The sequence below is a fragment of the Chionomys nivalis genome, chromosome 19 (genome assembly GCF_950005125.1).
Source record: "Chionomys nivalis chromosome 19, mChiNiv1.1, whole genome shotgun sequence".
NCBI lineage: Eukaryota > Metazoa > Chordata > Mammalia > Rodentia > Cricetidae > Chionomys > Chionomys nivalis.
This window is the reverse complement of record NC_080104.1, coordinates 63,195,654-63,209,318: the sequence shown is the minus strand read 5'-3', so window position 1 is coordinate 63,209,318 and position 13,665 is coordinate 63,195,654. Positions and strand designations below refer to the sequence as shown.

The following is a 13,665-nucleotide window of genomic DNA, read 5'->3' as shown; positions in this document are numbered from 1 at the left end:
CAGCTTCTTATCCTTAATCATGTCCTATCCTGGGAGGCAGCACCACCTACTGTCCACATAGAAACCTACTGTCTGCTAAAACAACTGAAGGAGCCACTCCATTGCTTCATTTTAGGCAGTTCCAGTAATTCAGGCTAGAAAAATTTAGAAGGTACACTGAACTTGAATTGATGAGATGACATTAAGATTGAACATATATGAAGTTGGTAAGGAGATCAGAACAGGAATCAAATGGAGCTAGAACTCAGCAGCCCTGTGTAGGGTCAATTACAAGAATGAGAGTGAATTTTGACCCTGGGTCTGCCTTGCAAGTTCACTTCACTGCAGCAGGAAGGAGCGTGATGTGGTCCTTAGGAGAATCAAATCCCCTAGCCACATAGTTTCCCTGTATCAGAAAAGGATTAGGAAACAGAAATTCTTTTTTGTTGTTTTTATTTTAATTTATTTTTAAAAAACTATCTTTCCTCATTTTACATGGGAAATCCATTTCCCACCCTCTCCCCTCCTGCTTACTCCACCTCCCCCTACACATCCCACTTCCACTCCGCAGAGGGCTTAAGGCTTCCCACCAGGAGTCAACAAAGTCTAGCACATTGCTTTGAGGCAGGACCATGGCCCTGCCCATAATATCTAGGCTGAGCAAGGTATCCCTCCAGAGAGAATGAGTTCCAAAAAGTCAGAACAAGCAGTAGGGATAAATTCTTATGCCACTGCCAGTGACCCCACAGTCTGCCCGTCATACATCCGTCACCCACATTCGGAGAGCCTAGTTTGGCTCTATGCTGGTTCCATCACTGTCAGACCAGAGTTAGAAGGCTTCCATTAGCTCAGGTAAGCTGTTTCAGTGGGTATCCCCATCATGGTCTTGACGTCTTTGCTCATATTCCCACTCTTTTCTCTCTTTGACTGGACTTGAGAGCTCAGCCCAGTGCTCCGTTGTGGTTCACTGCATCTGCTTGCATCTGTTGTAGATGAAGGTTCTATGGTGACATTTAAGACAGTGATGAAGCTGACTACAGGGCTAGGACAAGTCAGGCACCCTCTCCACTATTGCTTAGTGGAGATCATCCTTACAGATTCCTGGTAATTTCTCTAGTGCTAGGTTTCTGGCTATCTTCATAAAGGCTCCATCAATCAAGATATTTTTTTCCTTGTTCTCCCTCTCTGTCCTTTCCCCCATCTCGACCATCCAGAGGAAAAAGAAATTTTTTTAATTGATTTTTATTGAGCTCTACATGTTTCTCTTCTCCTCTCCCTGCCTCTCCCCTCCCCTTCAACCCTCTCCCAAGGTCCCCATGCTCCAAATTTATTCAAGAGATCTTGTCTTTTTCTACTTTCTACTTCCCATGTAGATCTATGTGAGTCTCTCTTAGGGTCCTCATTGTTGTCTAGGTTCTCTGGGATTGTGATTTGTGTTCTTGTTTTCTTTGCTTTATGTATAAAAACTGTTTATGAGTGAGTAAATGTGATAATTGTCCTTCTGTGTCTGGATTACCTCACTCAAAAATGTTTTCTAACTCCATCCATTTTCCTGCAAAATTAAGATGCCGTTATTTTTTCTGCTGTGTAGTACTCTGTTGTGTAAATGTACCACATTTTTCTTATCCATTCTTCAGTCAAGGGCATTTAGGTTTTTTCCATGTTCTGGGTTTAACAAACAAGGCTCCTATAAATATAGTTGAACACATGTCATTGTGGCACAATTGAGCATCCTTTAGATACATACTTAAAAGTGGTATTACTGTTTCTTGAGGAAGATTGTTTCCTAATTTTCTGAGAAATCGGCACACTGACATCCCAAGGGGCTGTACCAGCTTGCACTCCCACCAGCAATGCAGGAGTGTTCCCTTTACCCCACATCTTCTCCAGTATAAGTTTCATCAGTGTTTTTGATCTTGGCCATTCTTACAGGTGTAAGAGGAAATCTCAGAGTTGTTTTGATTTGCATTTCTCTAATGACTAAGGATGTTGAACATTTCCTTAAGTGTCTTTTAGCCATTTTAGATTCCTCTGTTGAGAGTTCTCTGTTTAGGTCTATACTCTATTTTTTATTGGATTATTTGCGCTTTTGATGACCAATTTCTTGAGTTCTTTCTATATTTTGGAGAACAGACCTCTGTTTGATGTTGGGTTAGTGAAGATTTTTCCCATTCTATAGGCTGTCATTTTGTCTTGTTGACTGTGTCCTTTGCTTTACAGAAAGTTTTCAGTTTCAGGAGGTCAGTGTCTGTGCTACTGGGTTTATATTTAGGAAGTGCTCTCCTGTGCCAATGCATTCAAGTGTACTTTCCACTTTCTTGTCTATGAGGTTCAGTGTGGCTGACTTTATGTTGAGATTTTTGATCCATTTGGACTTGAGTTTTGTACATGATGATAGATATCTATTTTCATTTTTCTACATGTTGATATCCAGTTATTCCTTCACCATTTGTTAAATATGCTTTCTTTCTTTCGTTTGATATTTTTTGCTTCTTTGTCAAAAATCAGGTGTTCCAAGATGTGTGGATCGATATCCTAGTTTTTGATTCACTTCCATTGGTTCTCCTGTCTGTGTTTATGCCAATACCAGGCTGTTTTCAGTACTGTAGCTCTGTAGTAGAGTTTGAAGCCAGGGATTGTGATGCCTTCAGAAGTTCTTATATTGTACAGGATTGTTTTGGCTATCCTTGGCTTTTTTCTTTTCCACATATAGTTGAGTACTGTTCTTTTGAGGTCTGCGAAGAATTTTGCTGGGATTTTGATGGAAATTGCATTAAATCTGTAGATTGCTTTTGGGAAGAATGCCATTTTATGTTGATTCTACCTACCCAAGAGCATGGGAGATCTTTCCACTTTCTGGTGTCTTCTTCAATTTCCTTCTTCCAAGGCTTCCTCCTTCCCAGAATTCTCCTGTTCTCATTGACGACCTCTATTTCCTGTCTGGTTGTCCTGCCTATAATTCCTGCATGGCTACTGGCCAATCAATGTTTATTTAAAATATAATTGACAGAATACAGTCCATTTTCCCACACCTCTGCCTCAACTGTGAGTCTCCCTATTCTCCAAAAGAGAAAGAGATGCTGCTTGTTGCTATGGTGAAATAAACCCATTTCATTTGTATCCTGACGACTTTCACGTTTCTCTCACAGGACTGCAAGTTTCCAATGGAAGGCTTAAGGTACTCAAAACTAGGCTACATTTAAAGGGTATGAAATTATGGAAAGATATAACACTGCCCCCTGATGCAGAGTGGGCAACAGCCTTCAGAACCAGGGGTGGGGTGTAGAACTGCCTAGGGCTTCATTGAGGAACACCTTTAGTTGTGTGGATAGTGTTTCCAGAGAGACTGGAATGAGGGGAGAAGGCCCACACTCAAGTGGGTGTCATTGTTCCCTGAGCTGGGAACCCAGACTAAAAGGGAAAGGGCTCTGGAGAAAGCCGACTGGGCACCACTGGTATCTGTTTCATGACCCACCCAGGTGTGGGCTGCAGCCTCAGGCTGCTGCTGCCACAGCTTCCAGCCACTGCTGCCTTCTTGTTTTCTCCACCATGGACAGTAACATCAAACTGTAAACCGGAATAAGCCCCTCCTCCCTCAGGTCACAACAATGAGACGAGAAGCAAATACCTAGTGGTACCCTGGGCACCGCCACTGTTGAAGCTGAGACCATTAAGGACAATGGTATCACTGTCCCCAGCCTCACCCAGGTGTCACGGTCCTGTGACACCACCAGAACTCCTGGTTCCTCATGTGGGGTTCTTGGGGCTCGTTCTGTAAGGCATTTCTCAAGTCTTGTGAGATTTGCGTTAAAGGCATCAAGACTTTCCTCTTCCTGTAAGCAAATACACCACACCCTGCAGCAAAGTCCATGTCGCTGCTGGGTGAGCGCTGCTCATGGGTGTATTTTCCTTTTCCTGATAATTCTGGGCTAAATCAGGATGAGTCTTTTCACCTTCTCCCCAGTTCTACCGACGTGTGTGTATATAAAACTGGCATAACTGAAGAAGATCTGCTCATCTGCTGGCCTTCTCCCTCGGGCTAGAGACCAAGAAAATGACCTGAAGTTGAAAAGAAGAAATTTGAGGTAGGATAGTAAGAGAGCTATTTTGGGGAGGGCTCAGACAGGAAGAGGGAAGAGGAGGCAATTCCTTCTTTGGGTCATCCTTGGAAATTTTTTGAAAGAAAGGGACATTGTAGCCTCAAATACTATTATATGCTCTGTCTGTCTGTCTCTCTCTCTGTCTGTCTGTGTGTATGTGTCTGTCTCTCTCTCTGTATCTGTGTGTGTGTGTCTCCTGTTCTCTTTCTCTTTCATCTTGACAGCGCTGAAGTCTTGGAAAACTTGGTGGTTAATAAAGACTTGATCACAAGGTTTCACCTTAAGTGGTTGGTGATACCAGCAACAGCCGTGAGCCCTATAGAGTAACATATAGGAGGGACACATAAATCTCTTATTGAGTTCTTCTCATCAGGCACACAGCAGAGAAGAATGTCAGCTTGTCCTTGATAGTTTACTTCCGGCCATGACACCATGGCCTAAAATTTAGCTTTGAACTGTAAAAAGATTCCACAGAAAACTTGCAAAACAGATTTGGAGTTTGGGTCACCTGCTTCCTCGAGGCATATGAGAAATAATGACTAACTTTAAGTTTATAAAACACTGAACTGTTTCTGAAATTCCTGCTAGGTTGTGTTTCTTACAGCCCAGGCTCTGGCCTCTCTGATCCAGGGTGGACCTGAAGTCCAGGTCTGAGTCCACTTTCTCCTGCTCCAGATCAGCTCCGCTGAGCCCTCTCACCTGGGACTCTCTGGCCTGCAAATGACCCAGTGGAGGGGCTGATGAGGGGGGGGGCATGGTTCCTCTGTACAAGGACAACGAGGAGGACATCTGTCCCATCTGCCTGGATCCTGTGAAGGAAGCTGCAAGGACAGACTGCGGCCACCTCTTCTGCCGAATGTGCCTGATCCAGTACATGGATAAGGCCTCAGTCTCTGGGGTCCTCAGCTGCCCAGTCTGCAGGAAGCCCTACTCTGAGGGGGTCCTCGGGGACGGTTATATCTGCTTCAGCCACCAGAAGAGGGTGTGCATGTTCTGTGAGGCAAGCAGACATCTCCTGTGTGTGGAATGCCTCAAGTCCCCAGAACACCAGTCTCATGCTGAGCTCTCCATTGAAAATGCCATCAGCCACTACAAGGTAAGGCTGTGCCACCCCCACCTGCCCCTGTCACTGGCTCCACAAGTTACTGCTTCTAAGCCTGGCTCCTCACAGAGGCTGTGATTGACACCTTCTTTTGAGTCTTCTTCATCAACCAGCGTGAAGCCCTGGTCTTTGTTTCTGTGTGCCTCACTGTTAATACCAGGGTTTCCAGGGCTCTGTGTGTCTATCGAGGTGATCCTGCCATTGTGATGGCAAAATCCCAGAAAGCATGTGCACTGTGTTTGCTGCAGCTGTATAGATAGGTTCTGTACTAGATAACAAGAACCCCTTCTGGACCAAGATGATATGGTTCCCTGGGTGGATGGTTCTAGAACCCAGTTTGGACGTGCAATCAAGATTTATCCGTGCTAACAGCTACCTTTCAAAGATTTGAAATCTGAAAACATGTCCTTGTTCCCCCTCTCCTTCCTTTGCTGGTTATTATTGTTGTTTCTTGCTTTCTTTATTTTTTTTCTAAAATTGATCCATACTTTTGACAGTAAATTCAGGCAACACCTAAAGATTAAATAGCAAAACTAAAAATCTTGCCTCTGGGATAAGAGTTAGTTGAGGGTAAAGGAGACTGCCATGAAGCTTTACTCCGAATTCGATCTCTGGAACTCACATGGTAGGATGGGAATAGCTCCCACCGACTGTCCACTAACCTCCACACAAGATCCATGGTGTGTGCCCCCTTCCAAATAAATAAATGTAATAAAATGATAATGAATCTTTCTTCCTGTCTTTCCTCATTCTGTCGTCAGTGATAGCCTGCATTAGATTTCTTTTATTCTATCCTTCCAGAAAAACTGTGTGTTTGAATGTTCTCTTTAAAACACACCTACACACACACCAGACAGACGACAGACAGACGCTAGACATTTAGCTCAGTGGAGGAGTCCCTGCCTAGCATAGATGAAGCCATAGATTCAATTCCCAGTAGTTAGAAAAATACAACAATACGTGCATAAAGGACTCTATTTTTTATCTATTTTTGTGTGCACACACGATGTGGTGGGGGTGTGCCCTGGCATGCACGTGGCGCCCAGAACTTTGCGAAGTCAGTTCTCTCCCTATACCTCATGGGTTGCCAGTCTTGGTGGCAAGTGCCTTTACCCACTGAGTCATCTTTCTGGCTCCCTCCTTTTTTCAAAACTATATCTTGTTTTTAATCATCTAAAAATATGTTTTGGACATTTCCCCACTTTTTCCATTAGTCCATCCAGATCTCCTGAACATCTTTCAACAACTGCATTCTGTCCAATTCTGTGAATAAATCACAGGTTAGGAAACTGGGCTATACTCAGGTATTGTTTTTAGGTTACATGGGATGTTATAATGATATCTCTTAGCATGTATTCTGGAAAAGTTAAAATACCCAAGATATTTTGGTGAAAATGTAAGATCAAAAACTAAGTTTACCTTCTCTAAGCTCTAGTAAGTTGTCCCACTACTGTTTGCTGAAGGTGCCATGTAGATCCTGCCCTGTCCTACCACTCTGTATGTTCCTGCCGGTGTGCCACCGTTCCTCCTCTCCCTTCTCCTCTCCCTTCTCCCTTTGCTTCTTCCTCTCTCCCTCCCTCTTCTTCCTCTCATAGTTCTAAGGATAAAGATTGAATCTAGGGTCTTGCATATGCAAGGCAAGCCTGCTCTGCTAATATACAGTGTTCTTTTTTAGTTTTTATTTTAAGACTGAATCTTACTTTTGATTCCCATGCTGCAAGCCTCCAGAGTAACTAAGATAGCAGGCGGATGCCACCAGAATCACCATGTTAAACCACCTTAAGAATTGTACATTTTTAATATGGGCAAGCAGAGTTGTTTTTTCTTTTTAAAAAAATTATTTTATTTTATGTGTACGCATGAATATATGTGTTTCACATGCATAGTACCCGAGGAGTCCTGAAGAGGTCGTTGGATTCCCTGGAACTAGAGTTACCGGCAAACTGCAAGCTGCCATGTGGGTCCCAGGTCCTGTGCTCTTAACCACCGATCTATCTCTCCAGTCCCGTGGTTTGTGTTTCTTGAGGATCATAATCTGTAGTTCCAGTTAGCACTAGTTGTAATTGATGCAATCCTCCTGCCTTAGCCTGCTGAGTGCGGGAATTACAGATACACAGTCCCACACTTAACTTTTCTTTTCCCATTGTTTCCCCGCCCCACCCAAAACTTCTTGCTAGGCTGCTTCTTCCTCTTTCCAAACATTAGTCCTTTCTTTTTTATTCCTTTCTTTCAAAACTATTTTTTAAAAACAGTGGTAGGGTTTGAACTCAAGGCCTCACGTATGCGAGGATATGTTCTTCCCCTCAGCTGTACCTCCACCCCACCCCTGGCATTTTCTTGCCAGTTGTTATGAAGATGAATGAGTCAAAGGCATACCTTCTGCACCAGCTAATCTGCTGGAGAATCCTGTGTCATCTGGGGACGTTAAAATGGAACAGTTATGAGATTTCCTCGTGATGTCATGAGGAAATGAGCTCTCGTCATGCCGAAGTCTCCCGTTGAGTGGCCTCATTCATCCTGGCCTGATGCCTTCACCCTGTGGCTGCGTCCTCGGCCCTAAGATCCCACTCCCTAACACCTCGAGCCCCTCTGCTTCAGAAGTCATTAGCAAGCACCTACAGTCAGCAGTCACTTGGCTTCTGTCTATCTCTGTTCTCAGCCAGATCTGTATATTAATGTCTGTGAATGAGAATCACTGTGGCCAGGCAGATACAAAGTTTAAGCGCTTGAAGCTTCAGGGATGCTGTGATAGAAGCCAAAGCTGACCCCCACACACACACCCTGCACCCCCAACTGTCCTGTACCTGTTTTCCTGTCAGGTCTTCCTATCAATAATGGAGGTTGGATTTTCTCTCTCTTTTTTCTTCATGGTGTTGAGGTTTGAACCCAGGACCCCACACATGCCACACAAATGTTCTATCACTGAACTATTTCCTCAGTCCTGAAGGGTATATTTCCAAAATCTTTCAGACAGTTGGCCTTTTAAAAACATTGTCATTATCTGGAAAGAGAAATGAGGGAGACTAAGTCGGAACTGAATGGAGAGAATGATTCAGAAAGCTGAAAGGGCAATGGTCTACTGAGTTCTGTACCCACTAAGTGCAGAGTCTTACAGGGGGAGGACTTCCCGCCGCCGTGAGTCAGGAGAGTCAGGAGAGAGACTGACTCAGTCTGTACTCTCTGTAAAGTGTCACACCAGGCATTGGGAGGAAGTACAAAGGTGATTCATGACTACTGACTTCAAGTTCGTATTTAAGTAATAAGAGGAAGTGTAGAAAAATAAATAAGAATATTTGCTCATGTAAGGAAAACAGTGAGTGTCTGCTGCACATACGTAAGAGAATTGATGACAAACAAAACCAGCTACACTTGTTAGAAAGGCAGACAAGCAACTGAGAGAACTACAGTATTTATGAGCTAAGAATACCAGCAGGTGGCCCTTCTTAGTGTGATCAACAGGGGCCTAATGGGAAGGAACATCGGAGCTGCACCAGGAACAAGACTGGGTGTGGGGAGCAGACGGAGAAGCTAAGCCCAGAGAAGTGCTGTTACGTTTGGAAGATTTATAATCAGGGCCTGTTTAAAATTGCTTTAATTACTTTCTTATGTTAGCATACGAAGTAATGGTTTGTATGGTGCTGCATGTCTTTAGCCCCAGCACCTGGAGGCAGAGGCAGGCTGATCTCTGAATCCTAGACTCATAGGGGTATATAGTGAAACCCTGAAACAAAACAAAACAAAACAACAACAACACACGCGCGCACACGCACGCACGCACACACACACACACACACACACAGAGCGCGCAGGGCTTGGAGGCTTAGTGGCTAAGAGGAGTATTGCTCTTTCAGAAGACCTGAATTTGGTTCTCGGTACCCACAGCAGGGGGCTCACCACTCTCTCTCCATGGGATCGGGTGCCTTTTCTGGGCTCCTTGGGTACCACATATATCCACACACAAATGCACACTCATACACGTAATTAAAAATAAAAATAACTATTTAAATATGTTCGTAAAAACAGAGGATTCTATCTTAATCATTTTGAACATGCTGAATAATACAACTGCACTGTCCCAATCTTGTCTCATGCATTTAGAGCTATTGGCATTGTGTGTGTGTGTGTGTGTGTGTGTGTCTTTGAAAGTCAGAAAAGAGGAGGGTACTGGGTTCCCTAAAACTGGAGGTACAGCAGTTGTGAGCTGCCCAGCGTGGGTGCTGGGTGTTGTTCCTTTGGAGACAAGGCCACACATGCGCAAAAAATACAGTCTCCAAGTGGACTACAAACCCCAAAATGCCCAGAGCCCTTTAAAAATGGGCGTTCCAACCCGCCCTCTCTCTTCTCTCTTCTCTCTCGCTCTCCCCTCCTCTTTCCCTTTCGTCTCTTCACTCCCGTTCCTTGTATGTTACCCTCCCCCATTAAAGTTTACCCACGTGGGACCCCGCGTGTCTCGTCTCTCCTTCCCCAACCCCGCGCGTCTCGTGTCTCCCCCTCCCGAACAACATACCCCCCCCCCGCATAAATAAAAAATAATAACACTGGGAACTGAGCTCAGGTCTCCTGAAGGCCAGCAACAGCTCTTAACTGCTGAGCCATGCCCCAGAAATTGCTTTGTTTTGTTTTCTGAAACAGGGTCTCAGTACATAATCCTAGCTGACTTGGAACTCACTGTGTAGACCACGCTGGCCTCATACTCAGAGGTCCAGCTGCTGGGGTTAAAAGTGAACAGTGTCATGCCCGTGGCTTCCCTGAGATACCGCCTCACCCTCCAGTTTGACAACACCTGTGTCTGTCTCTAGGAAAGACTCACCCGCAGAAGCAGAAAGCTCAGAAAGGACCTGGGGGAACTTCAACGGCTTAAAGCTCAGGAAGAGGAGATGCTACACGCTCCGCAGGTGGGTGTCTCAGTCCCAGAGACGGTCTAGAGTCCGGAAGGACCTCTCCTTTTGTTGTGGACAACTGTTCCTGGAGCAGCCTGCTGTGGAATTATGGTCATGTAGGCTGAAAACTGGGGTTTGAGGCTTGGCTCTGAGATTGGTGAACAGAATGACTTGGGATGTGTGAACCTTCTGAACTCCATACATCTTTCTTCTTAAGGAAAAACACCTGTTCTCCCAGGTACGTGGTGAGAATTAAGAGAGTTGAAAATCACAACACATCTTGTCCTTGACAATCACACTTTTCTATCTCGCTCACTTGGGTGAGCTCTCTCCTCACTTATGGGGTTAAAGGCAGACACCAAAAGAACATAGCTGAGGTGTGTGTGTGTGTGTTCCACTACAGCAGGACCGGTTATCTGTAGATGTGCTGGGCACTGTGAGGTGGGAAGGGAGGTGCTTTGTGAAGAGTCCAATTGCTTCTGCAGTACAATGGCTGGTGAGGTAACAACGCGAAGGAAGAGGAATAAAGTTCAATATTCCCACCTAGGTGTTCAGTGCATAGAGATCCAGGGGCTCTATCACCAAGTCTCAGGGTAGCTCCTCTTCTGTGGTTTCAGGTGGATTGGGGGAGCTACAGGCCAGGAGATGAGTTGCAGAGCCAAGATCAAACCACGGAACAGCTGAAGGCCCTACCACAGCATCGTCTGGACCACCAAGAGGACCAGCCAGCGGAGGCGGTCAGGATCTTTCACTTCTCTGAAGCAGTAACACAGCTCAGCATCCTGGTTTCTGGACTGGAAAGGATGGCCAAGGAATTGGATGCCAGAACTCTGAAGGTGTACTTCCTACGGCACCCCCAAATTCAGGGAGGGATTCTTGGATTAGTAAACAGCCTGCCAGCAGGTCCCTTCTGGGAGGTGTAAGGGGACATGTTCCCGGGATATGTGATAATTGGGGGTGTGTATGTGTTTGTGTGTGTTGAGAGTGGCTTCTAAGGGCCACACCATGAAACTACAGAATGAGGAGCAGAAGAAAAGGGTTATGCCCACCAGCTTTCATGGTGGCATGCAGACTGACCTTCAAGCGTGAGTAGGATGGGCATTCAGCAGCAAGAACACAGTAACTGACCGCGATTGTCACCTTTTCTTTCCCAGGACGCCAGTGACTTACTGGACAGGTATGACCCCCTCTCCCTCTGTCCCACACTTGAAGACACATGCAGATCCACATGGCATAGATGTGCATATGGGCTAAATTAAAGTCAAGGAGACGTACTTGGTACCTTCATATGACACGGGCAGTGGAAGCTCCAGTAGAATATATGTGAATGTGTGAATGATTTCTTTGTTTTTAGGAGTGCGCCCCAGAAATTCGAAGGACTCCTCTCTCATCTTCCTCCAGCTGGTCCAAACCTCAGTTAGTGCTCCTGGTGTGTTCTCTCCTGGTGCCTTAACCTCTGACGCTGGGACACAGTCTCCTTCCTAAGCCAGGCTTGAGCTGTGGCTCCTTGTGGCCAGGTATTTCAGATCTCCATCACGTCCAGGGCCATTTGCACAGTCTCCATGTTACCTGTGAACTGCTGGTAGCACCTGCTGCCCGTGGTCTCGAGTGAGCATCCAAGCATCCGGATGGCACGGGTCATCAGAGTGAGGGCCCCTCAACATACGGAGGTTGACAGGTTTATTGGAGTGATATTTCTTCTGACTGGATAGAACCTCCTGTCTGTACTGTCCGCATTGTTTGCTCATTACGACTGCTGCAAACAGTCGCAAGGGTGATGTCTACAGTCCTCACCCTCATGGTCCTGTACATGTGTAACTTTGTCCCGCGTGTGAGTGGCTTCTGTGACTTGCTTCTCATCAAAAGGATACAGCAGAGGTGACGAAGGTACTGAAGTGACCATATCTCCTTCCCCTGGACTCTTGCCAATTGATGCATTCTAGAGACTCTTCTTGCTAAAGTTAGTGGTGCTGAGGGGAAAGACATGTGGGCAGCTCCTAGGTTCCTAGAACAGCCTACCTGGTCCAGCTGACAGGAATCAGGGGGCCTGGGTCTTACAGTCACAAGAGAATGAATTCTTCTAACACTGTAAGCAAAGCTGGAAGTAAATTCTTCTTCTGGGAACTGGTAGCGCCCCAACTTCTTACCTGCTGTAGTTTCCAGAAGGCCTGAAAAATGGTAGAAAAAATCTTTTTTTTCCCCCTTATTTCTGTATCTGTTTTTATAATAAACTTTCCTACTTAAACAAACTGGGATGGGTCTCTCTTCTTTGCAATAGAAAGCTTTTTCAGCATAAGTATGGAAAGTCAGGAGTTAAACCTGTGCCTGTCAGGTAAAGTGTGTGAAGCTACTCTAGGGTCTGGTAGAGAGGAATCGGGAGCCTGGAGCTTTTACACCAATTGCAGCAAGTGGAGTCCGACTCTAGCAAGAACAGCCTGGAGGTTCACTGGTCACCTCACTGGGAGGTCATCCAGTCTACCTCCTTTAACAGGGAGTAAGCTTCAAGGTGCCCTGGGGAGGAGCAGAAGCTGATGGGTTAAAAGGAGTCTATCCACTCGCTCAAAGGTTTACTTCTCAGTTTAAGAAATACGAATTATCTTTCAGAATGGCGGTCAGTTGTAGTGAGCATAGTCGGCATCAAAATCCTCCCCAGGGCCACACAACCACCAGTTTCCAAACAAAACAGTCTGGAAAGGTGTTTAAGAGATCAGAAGCCGGACATGGATTGTAAAGTCCTGGCTGTATGATATTGGATGAGTAAATAATCAAATTTCACCAGGCCTCAGCTCTCCCCTCCTCTTCCTTCTCATTCTTTCGCCCCACCCCCACCCCACGCTTTTTCTTTCCTTTCCCTTCAACAGGAATTAATGCGGGTCACGCTAGCATCAAATTTGCTGTCTTACTGTGAGGCAGAGGCTGACCTCGAATTCCTGACAGACACTACCACGCACAGCTGCCTCCTCTGTGCGGACCAGCGAGACGGCTCGGTAAATAAAACACTCACTGTGTGAGCACGGAGACTGAAGTTCGGAACCCAAGAACACGTGTAAAAGCTGAGTAGCTGCCTATGATCTGAGCTCTCACAGGGAAAAGTCAGAACCCCCAAATCAACTAGCTAGCTAGACTAACCAGAACTGGTGAGCTCGGAGTTCAGCAAGAGACCCTAGCAAACAAACAGAGAGTGATTGAGAAAGACATCTGACATCGGCTTCAGGGCCCACACATATGTGTACTTGAAACCATATACATGTATACCCACACATACAGCCATGACAAAGCACACATACAAAAAAGAAAAAAGAGCCAGGCGTGGTGGCGCACGCCTTTAATCCCAGCACTTGGGAGGCAGAGGCAGGCGGATCTCTGTGAGTTCGAGACCAGCCTGGTCTACAAGAGCTAGTTCCAGGACAGGCTCCAAAACCACAGAGAAACCCTGTCTTGAAAAACCAAAAAAAAAAAAAAAAAAAAAAAAAAAAAAAAAAAAAAAAAAAAAGAAAAAGGATAATAATAATAGAATATATCTCACAGAGTTACCAAAATAAGTACCATAAGGGTCATGATGCCTTAGAGCAGGGAGGGACTTCATATACCTTAGAGGTTCATG

The 13,665-nt window shown here is 45.4% G+C and overlaps 1 protein-coding gene across 3 annotated transcripts; it reads left to right on the top strand.

Annotated features, from left to right (window-relative positions):
- Positions 1-4,833: 4,833 nt before the first annotated feature.
- On the top strand, positions 4,834-12,245 carry Trim40 (tripartite motif containing 40). 3 transcript variants are annotated; one of them, XM_057751844.1, is made up of 5 exons: positions 4,834-5,175; positions 9,981-10,076; positions 10,679-10,795; positions 11,216-11,238; positions 11,416-12,245. In XM_057751844.1, the coding sequence occupies exons 1-5, from the start codon at positions 4,834-4,836 to the stop codon at positions 11,480-11,482; spliced, it is 645 nt and encodes a 214-aa protein (XP_057607827.1). In that variant the 3' UTR covers positions 11,483-12,245. The 3 variants fall into 3 exon arrangements, with proteins under 3 accessions (XP_057607827.1, XP_057607824.1, XP_057607825.1); XM_057751841.1 differs by having other exon boundaries at positions 10,679-10,897; XM_057751842.1 differs by having other exon boundaries at positions 9,981-10,082; positions 10,679-10,897.
- Positions 12,246-13,665: the final 1,420 nt, after the last annotated feature.

What these genes read in the sequence shown, in the direction of transcription:
- Trim40 (XM_057751842.1), top strand. Translation starts at nt 4,834, where the DNA reads ATGGTTCCTCTGTACAAGGACAACGAGGAGGACATCTGTCCCATCTGC. An exon ending in ATGCCATCAGCCACTACAAG is followed by an intron (nt 5,176 to 9,980) that starts GTAAGGCTGTGC and finishes GTCTGTCTCTAG; the next exon opens with GAAAGACTCACCCGCAGAAG. An exon ending in TGGATGCCAGAACTCTGAAG is followed by an intron (nt 10,898 to 11,215) that starts GTGTACTTCCTA and finishes TTTCTTTCCCAG; the next exon opens with GACGCCAGTGACTTACTGGA.